Genomic DNA, 15,221 nt, shown 5'->3' with positions numbered 1-15,221 from the left:
AATAAACCTTATCTGTCCGGAGCGCCACTCTCCCGTGGCTAACTCAATCGCTGGCAGAATCCGTGAGTGGGCAGTTCCTAAACTTTCCCCAGCAAAGCAGCTTCTTGACGCCCAGTCTGCGCCTCCCCTCTCTGCGCGGAGGCTTTCTGCGCAAGGAGGGCATGGGTAACGGAGGACCCCTCTCCTCCCCGCTTTGCCCAGGCAAGTTGTCCTGGCACCGCCTCGCCTCTTCCGACTCCTGCAGCTCCTCTCCACTGGAGGCGTGTTTACTCACCTCCGTTGAAGAGGAGCTGCTTCTCTCTATAATCCATTCGGCTTTTCCTCTCTCCCTCCTGAACCAATGGCAGTTCCCTGACAACATGCAATGATGGAACCAAGCGGGTCTCTCTGGGGAGAGGATAATGAATAAGGAATGATTTAAAAATAGTGGGGAAATGTCAAATAGCCTTGAGAACTGCAGTACTCTCTACACCCACTTTAACCCTTCAGCCACACCCACTTTGACATGTGACCCATGCAGGGTCGACCATGGCTTATTGTAACGGTTAGCTACCCTGTCTTATACCACGTTCTAAGGTTACCTGCTTAAGTCGTATAGCGGCCTGTATTTTTTCCAGAACTACATCTTGCGGCTGATCCCAGATGGTTGCAGTGTTATTATTGGTGATATAAGCTTTGCAGGCAGTTATCATTTGATTTGTAACCTACAGGTAAAACAAGAAGCTTAGTCCCAGTCAGCTTTTTTTGTGAAATCAACAACTGTCTATCCCTGTTTCGGCTTGATCCAGGCCATGCATTTTGCTAAGCGTAAAAAGCAATCCATCTCCGGCTGCTCACAAATGTAAAGCAAAGAAACCTACAGGAGCTTATTTCTCATTAGCTCCCTTGATGCCTCCCCAAACTACTAGGAAAAAGAACACACAACAAGAGAAATTTCACATGATAAGCATCGTGTGAAGCCATATCCCAAAAAATACATCTAGCTTCAGTAGGCTACCATGAAATAACATATCAACTTGAAAAATATGTCTAAGATTTATCAGTGACTCAACGGATCTCTATCCCAAAACTCAACGGATCCTAATTTTGGCAACTTAGCTTTCTACTTTGCATCTTTTTGCATTATTTCTTCATATGCTTCATTTTCTATTGAAAGAAAGCTCAATTATCCAATCATATGATTAACTATGGCTGTGTTTGCACATAATCCTAAACCACGATTGCTTTAACTATAGTTTGTTCAAGAAACCATGCGTTGTTTCACAGAAAAGCAAACAAGCCATAGCTTGTTTTTCAAAGCTTGGTTTCTTTTCCTGATGCTCTTGCCTTTTGCATCTGTATGCAAGACTGTTCGGTTCAGATATAACGCCATTGTTAAAACAAGTGAGGTTCAGAAACCAAGAGCAAGCCATGGTTTCACATCATGATGTGTTGCCAGAAATCAAACCATGGTTCAGACATTCAAAACACATACACTTTTGCTAAACAAGCCATGGTTTAGCATTCTAAGTCTTTTAATTGTTCACAATAGCCCAACTTCAGTTCCCAAGAAAAAGGAAATAATTCAGTACAGTCTTTGTACCTACTTTCACAAACAAAGACGTTATCTTCTCCGAGGTGTTATAATAGCGTGAGATACTGTGGATCATTTTGATAGCATGTATGAGTCCTGGAATAGCATCTACCATCGTCACCTGAAATGCCAACATGTCAGTAAGTGCAAATTCTTGTGTGTGTCATTTGGCCAAAGTGATCACTTAATAAGATTATTCAACATGGACCAAGAGAGGTTATCATTTTGAAGACACAGTGTCACATGCTATTAAAAATATAAGGTTAATATGCAAAAAATGTAATGTTTGTGTGCATTGTGTATGAAAAGATTTTGCAAAGAGAAGTTTGGATTAGGCAGTAGGTTAAACACTAGGTAAATTTGACAAGGAGAAACTGGAGATTTTCCATTTCACTGAGTATGATACTGTAACTGATTACTCATTTCTGGAGATGAAACTTGAGAACTCAGCATCACAGCAGGAGAAAAAGCCAGCAGCAGCAGCAGTAGGAACTTAGCCTGTTGAACAAGCAAGTTACTCTGGGAGCAGAGAAAGGAAATTATTGAACTGAATTAAGGACTTGAAATATACTCTGAGTCGAGAGTGGATTTCATGCTCTTTATTCAGCTCATAGTGGTGAGGAGGAATGAATGTCCCCTCAAAGTATCTGCTTTATATACATTATTTACACAATGGGCTGCATGTGATTGGCTAATTCCGGAATTCTCCTGTAGGCCAATCAGGTTGTGGATTCACTTGAATCTGGAGCTGGATTGGGTGGCTCCTGCAGACCAATCATACTGCTGCATTGTTCTAGGACCAATCAGACTGCTGCATTCTGAATCCTATTCAACTCAGTACATAACAGGACTTAAAGAAGACTGGGATCCATTACTAGTATGTTTAAGAGCAATGTTTTACTTTGCATTTTGTAAAGTTTATTTGTAACTATTGTAAGACTGTTTTCAGTAAAGCTTTGAAACCCATTCTTGTGGACAACAAATTCATTTTTCTACTCTGCACAAGGGATTTAGTTAGCAGTGACTCTATCTGCAAACAGTTTAATTAAATGTTAGGATTCACTATCATTCACTTGTGGCCTGGAAACTCCTTTGCTATACAGAAGCATATCTTTATAACAACGATTTGTTTTTTTAAAAACTTACAGGGTCACTGTTGTATAGAGGGTCACAACATTTCTCAAGCGTATACAGATACTTCACATTATCTTTGGCTTCATTTGCTGCATCTGTGATCCGAGTGTCCAGCTCTCGCCAACTCTTGGAAAATTAAAAATGCAAAAAAGATACTTTACTTTTTAAAAAAAACATGCCACTTTTTTTTAAAAAAGGGGGGGGATTTCTGAAATGCTTTTGCCCTCAACAAATAATGAACCGAAATCCCTGTCTCAGGTCAAAGAACCACAATAGCTCATCCTGTGAAAACAATAAGAAGCTGATTCAGACCAGCCTCCCTCAATTTAATTCTTTTCACATATTTTGAACTACAATCCCCATCATCTGCAACTCTTGGCCATGCAAGCTGAGACTGATAGGAGTTGTAGTCCAAACCATGAGGATGGCACCAGGTTCAGGAAAGCTGCTCTTATCAACATATATTTACCCCTCGCCTATGCGCTAGGAAATTGCCGCAGGTCAATTTGTACTTAGGGGTATAATTAGGGGTGCAATTTATTAGGGGTATAATAAGGCCAAGGATAAGGGACACGGGTGGTGCTGTGGGTTAAACTACAGAGCCTAGGACTTGCCGATCAGAAGGTCAGCGGTTCGAATCCCCGCGACGGGGTGAGCTCCCGTTGCTCAGTCCCTGCTCCTTCCAACCTAGCAGTTCGAAAGCACATCAAAGTTCAAGTAGATAAATAGGTACCACTCCAGCGGGAAGGTAAACGGTGTTTCCGTGCACTGCTCTGGTTTGCCAGAAGCGGATTAGTCATGCTGGCCACATGACCTGGAAGCTGTACGCCAGCTCCCTCGGCCAATAAAGCGAGTTGAGCGCTGCAACCACAGAGTCGTCAGCGACTAGACCTAATGGTCAGGGGTCCCTTTACCTTTAAGGCCAAGGATATATCATTCATTTTATTGTATCAAAATATATTTCAAGCACAAGGAACATTTAAGAAGCAAGTTAAAGCCTTTGTTTTTCAACAGGCATAATTTCCTGTGCTAATCTTCATGAATTGTACAGCAGTTTTATATACAGTGGTACCTCAGGTTACATACGCTTCAGGTTACAGACTCCGCTAACCCAGAAATAGTACCTCAGGTTAAGAACTTTGCTTCAGGATGAGAACAGAAATCGTGCTCCGGCGGCGCGGCAGTAGCAGGAGGCCCCATTAGCTAAAGTGGTGCTTCAGATTAAGAACAGTTTCAGGTTAAGAACGGACCTCCGGAACGAATTAAGTACTTAACCCGAGGTACCACTGTATATTTGTAGTAGTGCAATTGTTCTGTTACTGGAATGTTGTACATTATACTATCAGCTCTTTTACATTTTATAAGCTGAGCTGAAAGGCTCTCCCTGTGTGTTACTATATATACGTGTTATTTTTTATTGTTCTAGTTCTGAAATGTACATTTTATTATTAGCTGCCCTATGGGCTAACCCCAATTGAAAGGCTCAGTGCGTGTTGCTGTATACAAGTATTAATTTTATAGTATTTTATTGTTCTGTTTATGGAACATGGCAGATTTTATTATAAGCTGCCTTGTGAGCTTATTGGGTGGAAAATCTCTCTCTGTATGTGTGTTTGGAAACAAGTATCGCCTTTAAAGAAAAAGGAACGGGGTTCTAAATCTTACGAACACACCAGCAATTAACCCGCAGACTTGCCTTCAGAAGTTTTGATTTAGCAGCCGTAAGCACTCCAAGCACAGCCTTCACATCTGAGGTCTTCAGCTGGTCCACCAGGTAATTAAACTTGGACAGACGTTTCTTCCAGTGATCCAGCTCTGCTCGTGGCCCCAGATCATCTGCTTCCTTCCGCAGCTGGCTATTTTCCGCAATGACCTACAAAGTCACACAGGAGGTTATTATCAGGCGAATATGGGAAAAGCTAATTGCTCTCAGTGGACTGTGTGGAACCTGCTGGGCTTTCAATGTTAACATCTTGAATCTGGTTGGATGCTGAGTCTTAATGCTAAGCAAGCTAGGAAGAAACTGACGGTTTACTTGAGTAGTGCACTTTTCTCCTAATGAATTTCCATTAAAACTTCTGTCAGAAAGATACTAGCAGTCAGCAGTCAGCAAGGCCCTTAGTATCATAATGATGAGCTATAGGTTTGGGTTTTTTTAATAATACAGTGGTACCTCGGGTTAAGTACTTAATTTGTTCCAGAGGTCCCTACTTAACCTGAAACTGTTCTTAACCTAAAGCACCACTTTAGGTAATGGGGCCTCCTGCTGCTGCCGGGCCGCCGGAACACAATTTCTGTTCTCATCCTGAAGCAAAGTTCTTAACCTGAAGCACTATTTCTGGGTTAGCGAAGTCTGTAACCTGAAGCATATGTAACCTGAAGCATATGTAATCCAAGGTACCACTGTAATCATCACGATGTATAGTAAACTATTCACACCTGGAATGCTGTGCCCAATTCTAGACACCACAATTTAAGAAGGATGTTGAAAAGCTGGAATGTGTGCAGAGGAGGGCAACTAAGATGATCAAGGGTCTGGAAACCAAGCCTTATGAGGAACGGTTGAAGGAGCTGGGTATGTTTAGCCTGGAAAACAGGCGACTGAGAGGAGATATGATAGCCATCCTCAAATATTTTAAAGGGCTGTCACATGGAAGATGGCACAAGCTTGTTTTCTCCTGCTCTGGAAGGTAGGACTCAACCCAATGGCTTCAAGTTACAAGAAAGGAGATTCTGACTCAACTGGAAGAACTGTCTGACAGCAAGAGCTTTTCGACAATGGAACAGTCTCCCCTGAGAAGTTGTGGAGTCTCATTCCTTAGAGGTTTTTAGTAGATGTTGGTTGGCCGTCTGTTATGGGTGCTTTAGCTGAGATTCCTACATTCAGTATATCTGAAGGAGCGTCTCCACCTCCATCGTTCTGCCCGGACACTGAGGTCCAGCGCCGAGAGCCTTCTGGTGGTTCCCTCACTGCAAGAAGCCAAGTTACAGGGAACCAGGCAGAGGGCCTTCTCGGTAGTGGCACCCACCCTGTGGAAGGCCCTCCCACCAGATGTCAAAGAGAAGAACAACTACCAGACTTTTAGAAGACATCTGAAGGCAGCCCTGTTAAGGGAAGCTTTTAATGTTTGATACATTACTGTATTTTAATATTTTGTTGGAAGCCGCCCAGAGTGGCTGGGGAAGCCCAGCCAGATGGGCAGGGTGTAAATCATTAATAATAATAATAATAATAATAATAATAATAATAATAATTGCAGCGGGTTGGACTTGATGACCCTTGGGGTCTCTTCCAATTTTACAGTTGTAGGATTCTACGATTCATCGAAACATCACCTGTTCAATTTGCTTAATCCACACTTTCATGCAGGCCTCTATCCGTTCCAGAGTCTCCGTACTATTTGATGCCACCAGGTAATCTGCAGGTCCCTTGAGCGTTTTCAGATCATAGGTTTCACACTCCTTCAGATTCACCTAAGCAATATTTTAACCAGTTATTGTTCCATGTATACGTTCAGTAACCCATTCACCCAAGGAATTGTGGCTGTGCACAGACTAACCTCAAGGCTATCGTCTCTGCAACACGTAAGACCCAGTCACTTTGAACTTCACACTGCCCTGCTCTAGACTTCAGCTGAATAAGGTGAGGTAAAGGTAAAGCACCCCTGGACGGTTAAGTCCAGTCAAAGACGACTATGAAAGCTCATTTCGCTTTCAGGCCAAGGGAGCTGGCCTTTGTCCACAGACAGCTTTCCGGGTCATGTGGCCAGCATGACTAAACCGCTTCTGGCACAATGGAACACTATGATGGAAGCCAGAGCACATGGAAACACCATTTACCTTCCCACCACAGTGGTACCTATTTATCTACTTGCACTGGCGTGTTTTCAAATGGCTAGGTTGGCAGGAGCTGGGACAGAGCAACAGAAGCTCACCCCGTCACGGGGATTCGAACCGCTGACCTTCTGATCGGCAAGCCCAAGAGGCTCAGAGGTTTAGACCAGAGCCACCCACCAAATAAACTGCATTAGCAGCATACCTCTGCTTCAGAATAACAATGGGCCGTTGCCCACGTGACCTGCTTATGAGCTTCCCTGAGGCATCTGGTTGGCCACTGCTGGACCAGACAGGCCTTTAGTCTGATGCCACAGGGCTGTTCTGACATTCTTAGCATATAATTTTCAAATGATGCTCCCAGTAAATGCTGGGACTGGACACTCAAGAAACCTTGGGAGCTTGTCCATTACTTAATTCAAAGAGTACAATACCATTGGTGCATACTTCACAATTATGTCCTGTTTTTATAATAATAATAAATTTTTTTTTATTTATATCCCGCCCTCCCCAGCCAAGGCCGGGCTCAGGGTGGCTAACAACAATAAAATAATACAACATTCTAAAATCATTTCATTAAAAAATTACTTCAAATCAAATTGATGGCAACCATTGGGCTAGAGTTCTGTGAAGATTGCCAAAGGAGGGAGTCAGGCTGTGCCCTGGCCAAAGGCCTGGTGGAACAGCTCTGTCTTGCAGGCCCTGTGGAAAGATGTCAAGTCCCGCAGGGCCCTAATCTCTTGTGGCGGAGCGTTCCACCAGATCGGAGCCACAGCCGAAAAAGCCCTGGCTCTGGTTGAGGCCAGCCTAACCTCTCTGTGGCCTGGGACCTCCAAGATGTTTTTGTTTGAAGATCGTAAGTTCCTCTGTGGGACATACCAGGAGAGGCGGTCCCGTAGGTACGAGGGTCCTAGGCCATATAGGGCTTTAAAGGTTACAACCAGCACCTTAAACCTGATCCTGTACTCCACTGGGAGCCAGTGCAGCTGGTATAGCACCGGGTGAATGTGATCTCGCAGCGAGGAAACCGTAAGGAGTCTTGCTGCGGCATTCTGCACCCGCTGGACTTTCTGGGTCAGTCTCAAGGGCAGCCCCACTTAGAGCAAGTTACAATAATCCAGTCTGGAGGTGACCGTCGTGTGGATCACAGTGGCTAGGTCAGGGCAAGAGAGGTAAGGAGCCAACTGCTTAGCATGGCAGAGATGAAAAAATGCCGCCTTTGTTATAGCTGCAATCTGCGCCTCCATGGAAAGGGAGGAGTCGAAGATTACACCCAAACTCTTAACGGACGGTGCTGGCACTAATTGCGCCCCCGCAAGAGATGGGAGTTGCCCCCTTGATCCCATATCGTCCCGACCCAGCCAAAGGACCTCTGTCTTCGAAAGATTTAACTTCAACCGGCTCCCACGTAACCATCCAGCCACAGCTTCCAAACATCTGGTCAGTGTGTCTGGGGCCTAGTCAGGATGGCCATCCATCAACAGATAGAGTTGGGTGTCATCAGCATACTGATGGCAACCCAACCCAAAACTCCGGACAAGCTGGGCAAGGGGGCGCATAAAAACCTATGCACCTTGCTCAGCTCATATTCTTCTAATACAAAAAGAAGAAAGATTACCTTCTCCATCAGGCTCTGCTGAGCCCCTGAAAGAACACTAACAAATCCCTCTAGAGAAGCAATGAAGTCCTGCTTGATGTTAGGCCCTTTCTGTGGTCCACTCGACTCTCCCCAGCCGTAGTTCATTGTCTTCAGAGCTGGGATGAAGATATCAGACAGCAACTGCTGGACACTGTTCAGTAAACCCCCATGAGCTGTATCCATCATGTTGAAAGCTACTTCCTGGCAACAAAACAACACATCACATTGTTAGCTTGGGGCTTATTATACTACTGAAAAAACACTGAGGACTGGAGCCTTGAATGAGGAGATCAAGCATGCAATCCCAGTCTGTTTTGCTTGATAAATGGCAAAGCACAAATCAAACTCAAGATGGACACAGGGCAGTTACCCTACATGCAATCATGCGTGCTTATGAATGCAACTAAAAAGCGGGATATACTCACGCGATTAATATTTTCCACAGTGATTGGTTTGGATGGGTTAGTTCTGATGAAGAAAACGCATATGCCGGTTAAAGCGACATCCTTGCCTTCTGTCACAAATAATTTAGGCCCTTTGCTCTTAGCCGAGTGAGGGATAGCTGCCGTAGAGCCTCCATGTCCTGGAACATTTCACGGGGGGGGACAGTATCAGTGCAACCAACTGAACACTATGCTCTGGTTATCTCCTACTTGGACTACTGCAATGCGCTGTACATGGGGCTACCTTTGAAGGTGACCCAGAAACTTCAACTAATCCAGAATGCAGCAGCTAGACTGGTGACTGGGAGTAGCTGCCGAGATCATATAACACCGGTCCTGAAAGACCTACATTGGCTCCCAGTATGTTTCCGAGCCCAATTCAAAGTGTTGGTGCTGACCTTTAAAGCCCTAAATGGCCTTGGCCCAGTATACCTGAAGGAGTGTCTCTACCTCCATCATTCAGGCCGAACACTGAGGTCCAGCTCTGAGGGCCTTCTGGCTGTTCCCTCACTGCGAGAAGTGAAGCTACAGGGAACCAGGCAGAGGGCCTTCTTGGTAGTGGCACTCACCCTGTGGAACGCCCTCCCATCAGATGTCAAGGAAATAAACAACTATCTGACTTTTAGAAGACATCTGAAGGCAGCTCTGTTTAGGGAAGCTTTTAATGTTCAATGTTTTATTGCTTTATTACTATTACTACTACTACTACTACTATTTGATGTTGAGCTTCAGACCATATTTTGTGCTCTCCTCTTTCACCCTCATTAAAAGGTTCTTTAATTCCGCCTCACTTTCTGCCATCAAGGTTGTGTCATCTGCATATCTGAGGTTATTGATATTTCAACAACCATTAGCAGGGTTTAATTCCCACTTGTAATGTAACAAATACTGTGGATAATATGGATGGATACATAATATAGATTATGGAATAATACTGCATTTGTAAATGTTGACAATAGGACCCATGAAGGAGATGGGGGAAAGTCTCAAGATTCAGAGCAATCTCTAGATATGGATATGCATTTGGATTGTTGTAAATTTATATTTGTGAAATCAGATAAAAATGATTTCAAAAAAATAAAATAACCTTTTAAAAAGCACATCCGGTGTGTGTAAAGAGCTGATGGGTTGTATCTTTGACTCCTAAAGAAGTATGGGCAATACTTTCCCTACCTGTTTCCATTGCTTCCATCTCTTGATAGTAGAACATGACGTGACGAAAGCCTCCAGCAATGAAGAATTTATCAATACGCTCTATCTGTTAAAAGTTCATCATTTGTAGTTAACAGTTCAAAGTTAAATGTATATCAGTGCCTTGCTACGAGACATAGCAAGAGCTAAATGTGTCCATGTGCCAGAATCTTTGCATGCACTTGCAGAGAGTAGGGAAATCAGGTCTTTCAACAACCTGCACATGCTTTCAACACCTTGGGGGCCTATCTGCTCTTTCCAGGCACGGGTCTGTGCTTAAAAGCTCTGTGCCCAAGCAGTTTATTTTATTTTATTTGCACTGGAGCTTTCTCTGCGAAAACCCACTCTTTAGTGCTCCATCGGAGCAAACATCATGTTTCCCACAAATTGCTGTTTCCTCCGATTGAGCTTTAAAGAGCGGGTTTTCACAGGGAAAGCTACGGGGTGAAAAAGAGCAGAGCAGAGGTTAGTGTGGACACAGCCGTGGAGCAAGCCGATCAGGCGCCTGGGGTGGCGCATGAGCCCTGTGCCCAGGAGTGGGGCTAGCCGGGGCAGGACATTCCGCAGGGCCTCCAAGGAGTCTGCCTGGCTCCTCCCACTCAGCCGCCCTACAGCTGAGGGGGAGGTGGCAGGTGGACCATTTGGGGCAGCGCAGAGCCTGCGGGCTTCCAAGCCACCACATCACTCCCAGGAGAAGAAGAAGAGGAAGAGTTTGGATTTGATATCCTGCTTTATCACTACCCGAAGGAGTCTCAAAGCAGCTAACATTCTCCTTTCCCTTCCTCCCCCACAACAAACACTCTGTGAGGTGAGTGAGGCTGAGAGACTTCAGAGAAGTGTGACTAGCCCAAGGTCACCCAGCAGCTGCATGTGGAGGAGCGGAGACGCGAACCCGGTTCCCCAGATTACGAGACTACCGCTCTTAACCACTACACCACACGGGTTCTCAGAGAGACGTGTGGCTCAGGCGCGCTGCAAGCCCTGCAATGACTGCCGCCCGGCATTTTGTCACCCCCCTCAATGGTGACACCCGGGTCAGACTGCCCCCCGCACTCCCCCTTCCTCCACCCCTGTGTGAACAAGCCCTGATAGTGTAGTTGAGTATGCTGAAGTTTTAAGCTCATTCCAGGCACAACTAACTGTAAACAGGTCAATGTTGCCCGATGGCATGTGACCAGGAAATCATTGGGGAGGTCAGAATTGCACTTCCCTGTGCTCTTGTGTGCTCTCATGGGAAGGAATCGTACCACAGGATCTCACAAGGAGAAGAAGACCTTAAAATAGTGGTTCTCAACCTGTGGGTCCCCAGATGTTGTTGGACTACAACTCCCATCATCCCTAAGCTCTGGCCTTGCTAGCTAGGAGTGATGGGAGTTGTGGTTCAACATCTGGGGACCCACAGGTTGAGAAAGGCTGCCTTAAAAAGGTCTTGCCCACAAGGGTTTGGGACTGTTTTGACACCCACTGTGCTGGTCCTGTGGGTTAACCATGTGGCGAGGTCAGAGTCCAGTCCAAGGTCGAGGGTGCAGTATGAAGGCAGTCCGTTAAAGCTGAAGCTGGGTCCAAGGCAGCGAGTCGGGTGAGGTCAGGAGCTCCAGCAGAAAAGCAGGACAGGGTCAGGCAGGAACTGGCTACCAACAATGTTGGGACTAGGGCTGGCTGGTTTTTATCTGCCCCGAGGCATAGGGCGGCCCCGGTCCACAGGTGACTCGCCTCTCCTGACCTGGAAGCGAGCACTCCTCCTGTGGGAACTTAGTTCTCTCTGCCCTGAGCCTCTGCAGCTCAGGAGAGGCTGGAGGGTTACCGGACCGAGAGGCAACCTCCTCTTCCCCTGCCGGGGCTGAGAGTAGAGCACCTGCAGGCAATGGGTCCTCCATCACCTCAGGAGCCAGAGCAGACTCAGCTGGTGCCTGCACCTGAGGATCCAGCACAGGTGAGGACCCTTCAGGCTCAAGCCCCAGCCCCGGCTCAGCTGGTTCTGGAGGCGGGGAATCCTGTGCAGGCTGGGATTCCTCAGGTTCAGCCTCCGAGTCCGAATCCCAGGCCATCACACCCAGGCTTCCCACTCACCCTTGGGTAAGGCCCTCACTCAGCTACTCAGGTCACTGGTTGATAGGATGTCAGGGACTGGCTGAATGAGGAAGAGCAGTGGGAGCCACCTGCCCAAGATAGTGACTTGGACTGTAGATCATGGTGGTGGGACTCTGAGGAGCAGTCTGGGGTGTGCTAGAAGCAGAAGGTTTGAGCAATCAAGGGGCGTCAGGAATAGGGCCTTCCAGGACAGGATTAGAGGCTGAAAGTCACAGTGTGATTGCCGACTCAGACAGAGAGCAGTCAGACATTGCCCTTGCTACACAACAGCAGGGCAGCCCCAGTCCTGCTGGCTCTCTTGCCAGACAAGCCCACAGGGAGAGCTCACCAAACTCAACACAGCTTTCGTCTGCTCGGGAGGAATCCAAAATGAGAGGCTAGGGTAGGGCTAGTGGTCAATTTTAGCAACGTCCCAGTTAAATTAATACAAGCCAGAGGACTCTACTGTGTTATTTTCTGTTAATAAAAAGCTAATTGCCATTTCATGCCTCCAGTTCCTTCCTGCTCTGTGGATGACCTGGGCTCACTTGACAACCTCAATTGGCACCTTAGAAATTATAGGTTTTTGAGAGTGGTGCAGAAGAGTCCTAATCCAAACTCCCCTTAAATGTAACAAAGCCACAGCCCCAAGGAGCCTCAGTTGGCCTGGGGTAGCCAGGGTATCTGGCTGGCTACAGCAAGCCATCCCTCTTGGAAACGGCTCTGTAGCTTTGTGACATCCTCACACTCACAATGTGATTTGTACCGAGGCATAAACTGCCGCCCTGGAATCCTAATAGGATGAAGGGTGATCTATAAATATTTTAAATTATGTTCCTGACTCACTGGGATCATCCGTTTCCAGGAAGATGACCCAGAACTGAGCAGGAGGAGAAGAGGAATGCCAAAGCATCAGCAGAGGCAATAAACTGGCGTACAAAACATCTGAAGGGATTTCTCGAAAACCATTTTGCTCCATTTACAGTGAAGCGAGTGAACATTTGGCGCACGCCAACTTGCATGTTCTTAAATGCATCCACAATCAACATGGCATTAAATCCTTTCCGCTCCCAGCAGGTTTCTGCCTTCTGAAGCTACATCCATTAGCCTACCTGATTTCCTTCAAGGATTGCATCTTCCACTTCAGCCTTCTCTAAATCCACGCAGGAAGCAACAATCGACAGGATATAATCATGCCTGCCATCCAGGTGAGCACGCTTGGCCTCTTTTTCCTCCTTCAGCTTTTGCTAGAAGGACAAAATTCCCATTAGTATCTTAGAGGGAACTTAGCGTTTCTTTCCGGGCCCTGCATTAGAAGCTCAAAAATTCCCGATGCTTGAAAAAGCAAAAACTCCATGTGATATTCTTGGGGGAGGGGGAAATCTCAGTGTTCACTGGGTAGGGCTGCAGTCATATGTAAGTGTCAGGGAACTGCCATCAGTGCTGGAGGGAGAGAGCAAGCTCCAGAGGGATCCCAGAGAGCGTCCCGGGAGTGGGAGAGGCAGCCCATCTTCTGGGGAAGAGAATCAGCGTAGCTCCAGTGGAGAAGGGGGGGAGATGGGGGAAACGGCGAGGCGGTCCCATGACTCCTTGCCTGGGACCAGCGGGGAGAGTAGGGGTCCTCCGTTGCCCACGCCCTCCTTGCGCAGAAGGCTTCCGCGCAGGGAGAGTAGGAGGAGACTGGGCGTCAAAGAGCTTCTTTGCTGGAAGAAGTTTAAGAAACGCCCACTGACGGATTCTGCCAGCGATTGAGACAGACACGGGTGAGTGGCTGTCCGGACAGGAAAGGTTCACTCAGGCAACCCAGCCAGGTGTTGGGACAGGCTTACGCACGAGCAACCCCTAGAACCATTACAGTAAGTTCCTTCGGATTCGTTCAACAGGAACTTTTCCCCAAGTATAAATGCGTTATATGTAAGGCTGCCTCTCAAGACGGTTCGGAAACTTCAGCTAATGCAGAATTCAGCAACCCGGTTGCTCACCGGAGCAAGACAGTTTGAGTATATTACACTGATCCTGGTCCGACTGCTCTGGCTACCAATTAGTTTCTGGGCCCAATTCAAAGTGCTGGTTTTCACCTATAAAGCCTTAAATAGCTTAGGACCGCAAGGACCATGTCTTTCCATATGAACCTACCCAGAACCTGAGATCATCTTCTGATGCCCGTCTTCATGCTCCTCCTCCTTGAGAGGTGCGGAGGATGGCAACACGAGAACGGGCCTTTTCTGCAGTGGCCCCCATCTGTGAAATGCTCTCTCCAGGGAAGTTCGCCTGGCGCCTTCATTATATACCTTTAGGTGCCAGGCAAAAACGTTCCTTTTTAACCAGGCCTTTGGCTGATCTATACCCTTTTAAAATGTGGCTTTTTTCTTGGGGGGGGGGCATGTTATTGGGTTGTTGTTTTTATGTTTTATGTTTTTATGTTGTTTTTATGTTGTGATCTTTTCTGTGAACCGCCCTGAGACCTCCGAGTATAGGGCGGTATATAAACTCAATTCATCATCATCATCATCATCATCATCACATCATGTATAGAATTGGGCTCTGAAGCTGTCAAGGGAGATAGGAATGCAGATGGACTCCAAATCCCCAGTGGTGGGAGAAGGGGGGTGGTCCACCCTGGGTTTCATCCCGGGGGGGGTAACATCGCCGTGCCGCCCCGCCCCCGGGACACTCACTACGGGCAGCACCCCCCTGAGATGCTTGACGATCACCGTGGGCGGCAGCCCCCTGGGACACTCGACGTGGGCGGCTCCCCCTACAGCAGCTAGCCACACCCCCACGGTGGCTAGCCATGCCCCTGCAGGAAGCTAGCCCCGCCCCTGGGTACACAGCATGTGTGCCGCACCAGGTGCTTGAGCAGCTAGCTCCACCTCTGCAAATCCCATCAGCCCCAGCCAGTATGGCCAATGGTCAGAGGTGATGTGTGTTGTAGTCCAACTACCTCATGGTGCAATGAATCAGTGTGTCTGGCTGTTAACTGGAAGGTTGGTGGTTCGAGCCCACCCAGGGACAGCTGTGGGCAGGATTCCTGCATTGTATTCCTGCAACCCTACAATTCTATACATCTGGAGGGGCACATAGGCTTTGCCACGTACCCACAGGAAGGGATTGGTTATGCACTGTTTTCCTGACAGCTGAGCGGACAGAATGATTTCTTCGTTTATTTCCAACGGATTCCAAAACACCTGCTTCTCCAAATGAGATCTAAGCGGGCTTTCGATTGTCGCCCAAATGAGCCATGCATCATTTGACTTCCTGAAAACGTCCTCGCCATGGGGTTGGGAAACAAAAGCCAATCATTTGATAAAAGCAACCTGAAAGATGGAGAGATCTC

General features: G+C 46.9%; 1 protein-coding gene across 1 annotated transcript in view; it reads right to left on the bottom strand.

The window, feature by feature from the left end:
• The window catches only part of DNAH5 (dynein axonemal heavy chain 5), a 166,767-nt gene that overhangs the window by 139,365 nt on the left and 12,181 nt on the right, over positions 1 to 15,221 (bottom strand). Inside the window, exons 2-10 of the mRNA XM_077933359.1 lie at positions 12,997 to 13,131; positions 9,797 to 9,881; positions 8,606 to 8,763; positions 8,160 to 8,381; positions 6,044 to 6,181; positions 4,404 to 4,580; positions 2,720 to 2,833; positions 1,587 to 1,694; positions 582 to 704 (exon numbers count right to left, since the gene is read on the bottom strand). Of these exons, the coding sequence (XP_077789485.1) occupies positions 582 to 704; positions 1,587 to 1,694; positions 2,720 to 2,833; positions 4,404 to 4,580; positions 6,044 to 6,181; positions 8,160 to 8,381; positions 8,606 to 8,763; positions 9,797 to 9,881; positions 12,997 to 13,131 (1,260 nt within the window). The remainder of the gene's footprint in view (positions 1 to 581; positions 705 to 1,586; positions 1,695 to 2,719; positions 2,834 to 4,403; positions 4,581 to 6,043; positions 6,182 to 8,159; positions 8,382 to 8,605; positions 8,764 to 9,796; positions 9,882 to 12,996; positions 13,132 to 15,221) is intronic.

The sequence above is a fragment of the Podarcis muralis genome, chromosome 8, assembly GCF_964188315.1.
Source record: "Podarcis muralis chromosome 8, rPodMur119.hap1.1, whole genome shotgun sequence".
NCBI classification, from domain to species: domain Eukaryota; kingdom Metazoa; phylum Chordata; class Lepidosauria; order Squamata; family Lacertidae; genus Podarcis; species Podarcis muralis.
This window is presented reverse-complemented; position numbering and strand designations above follow the sequence as displayed.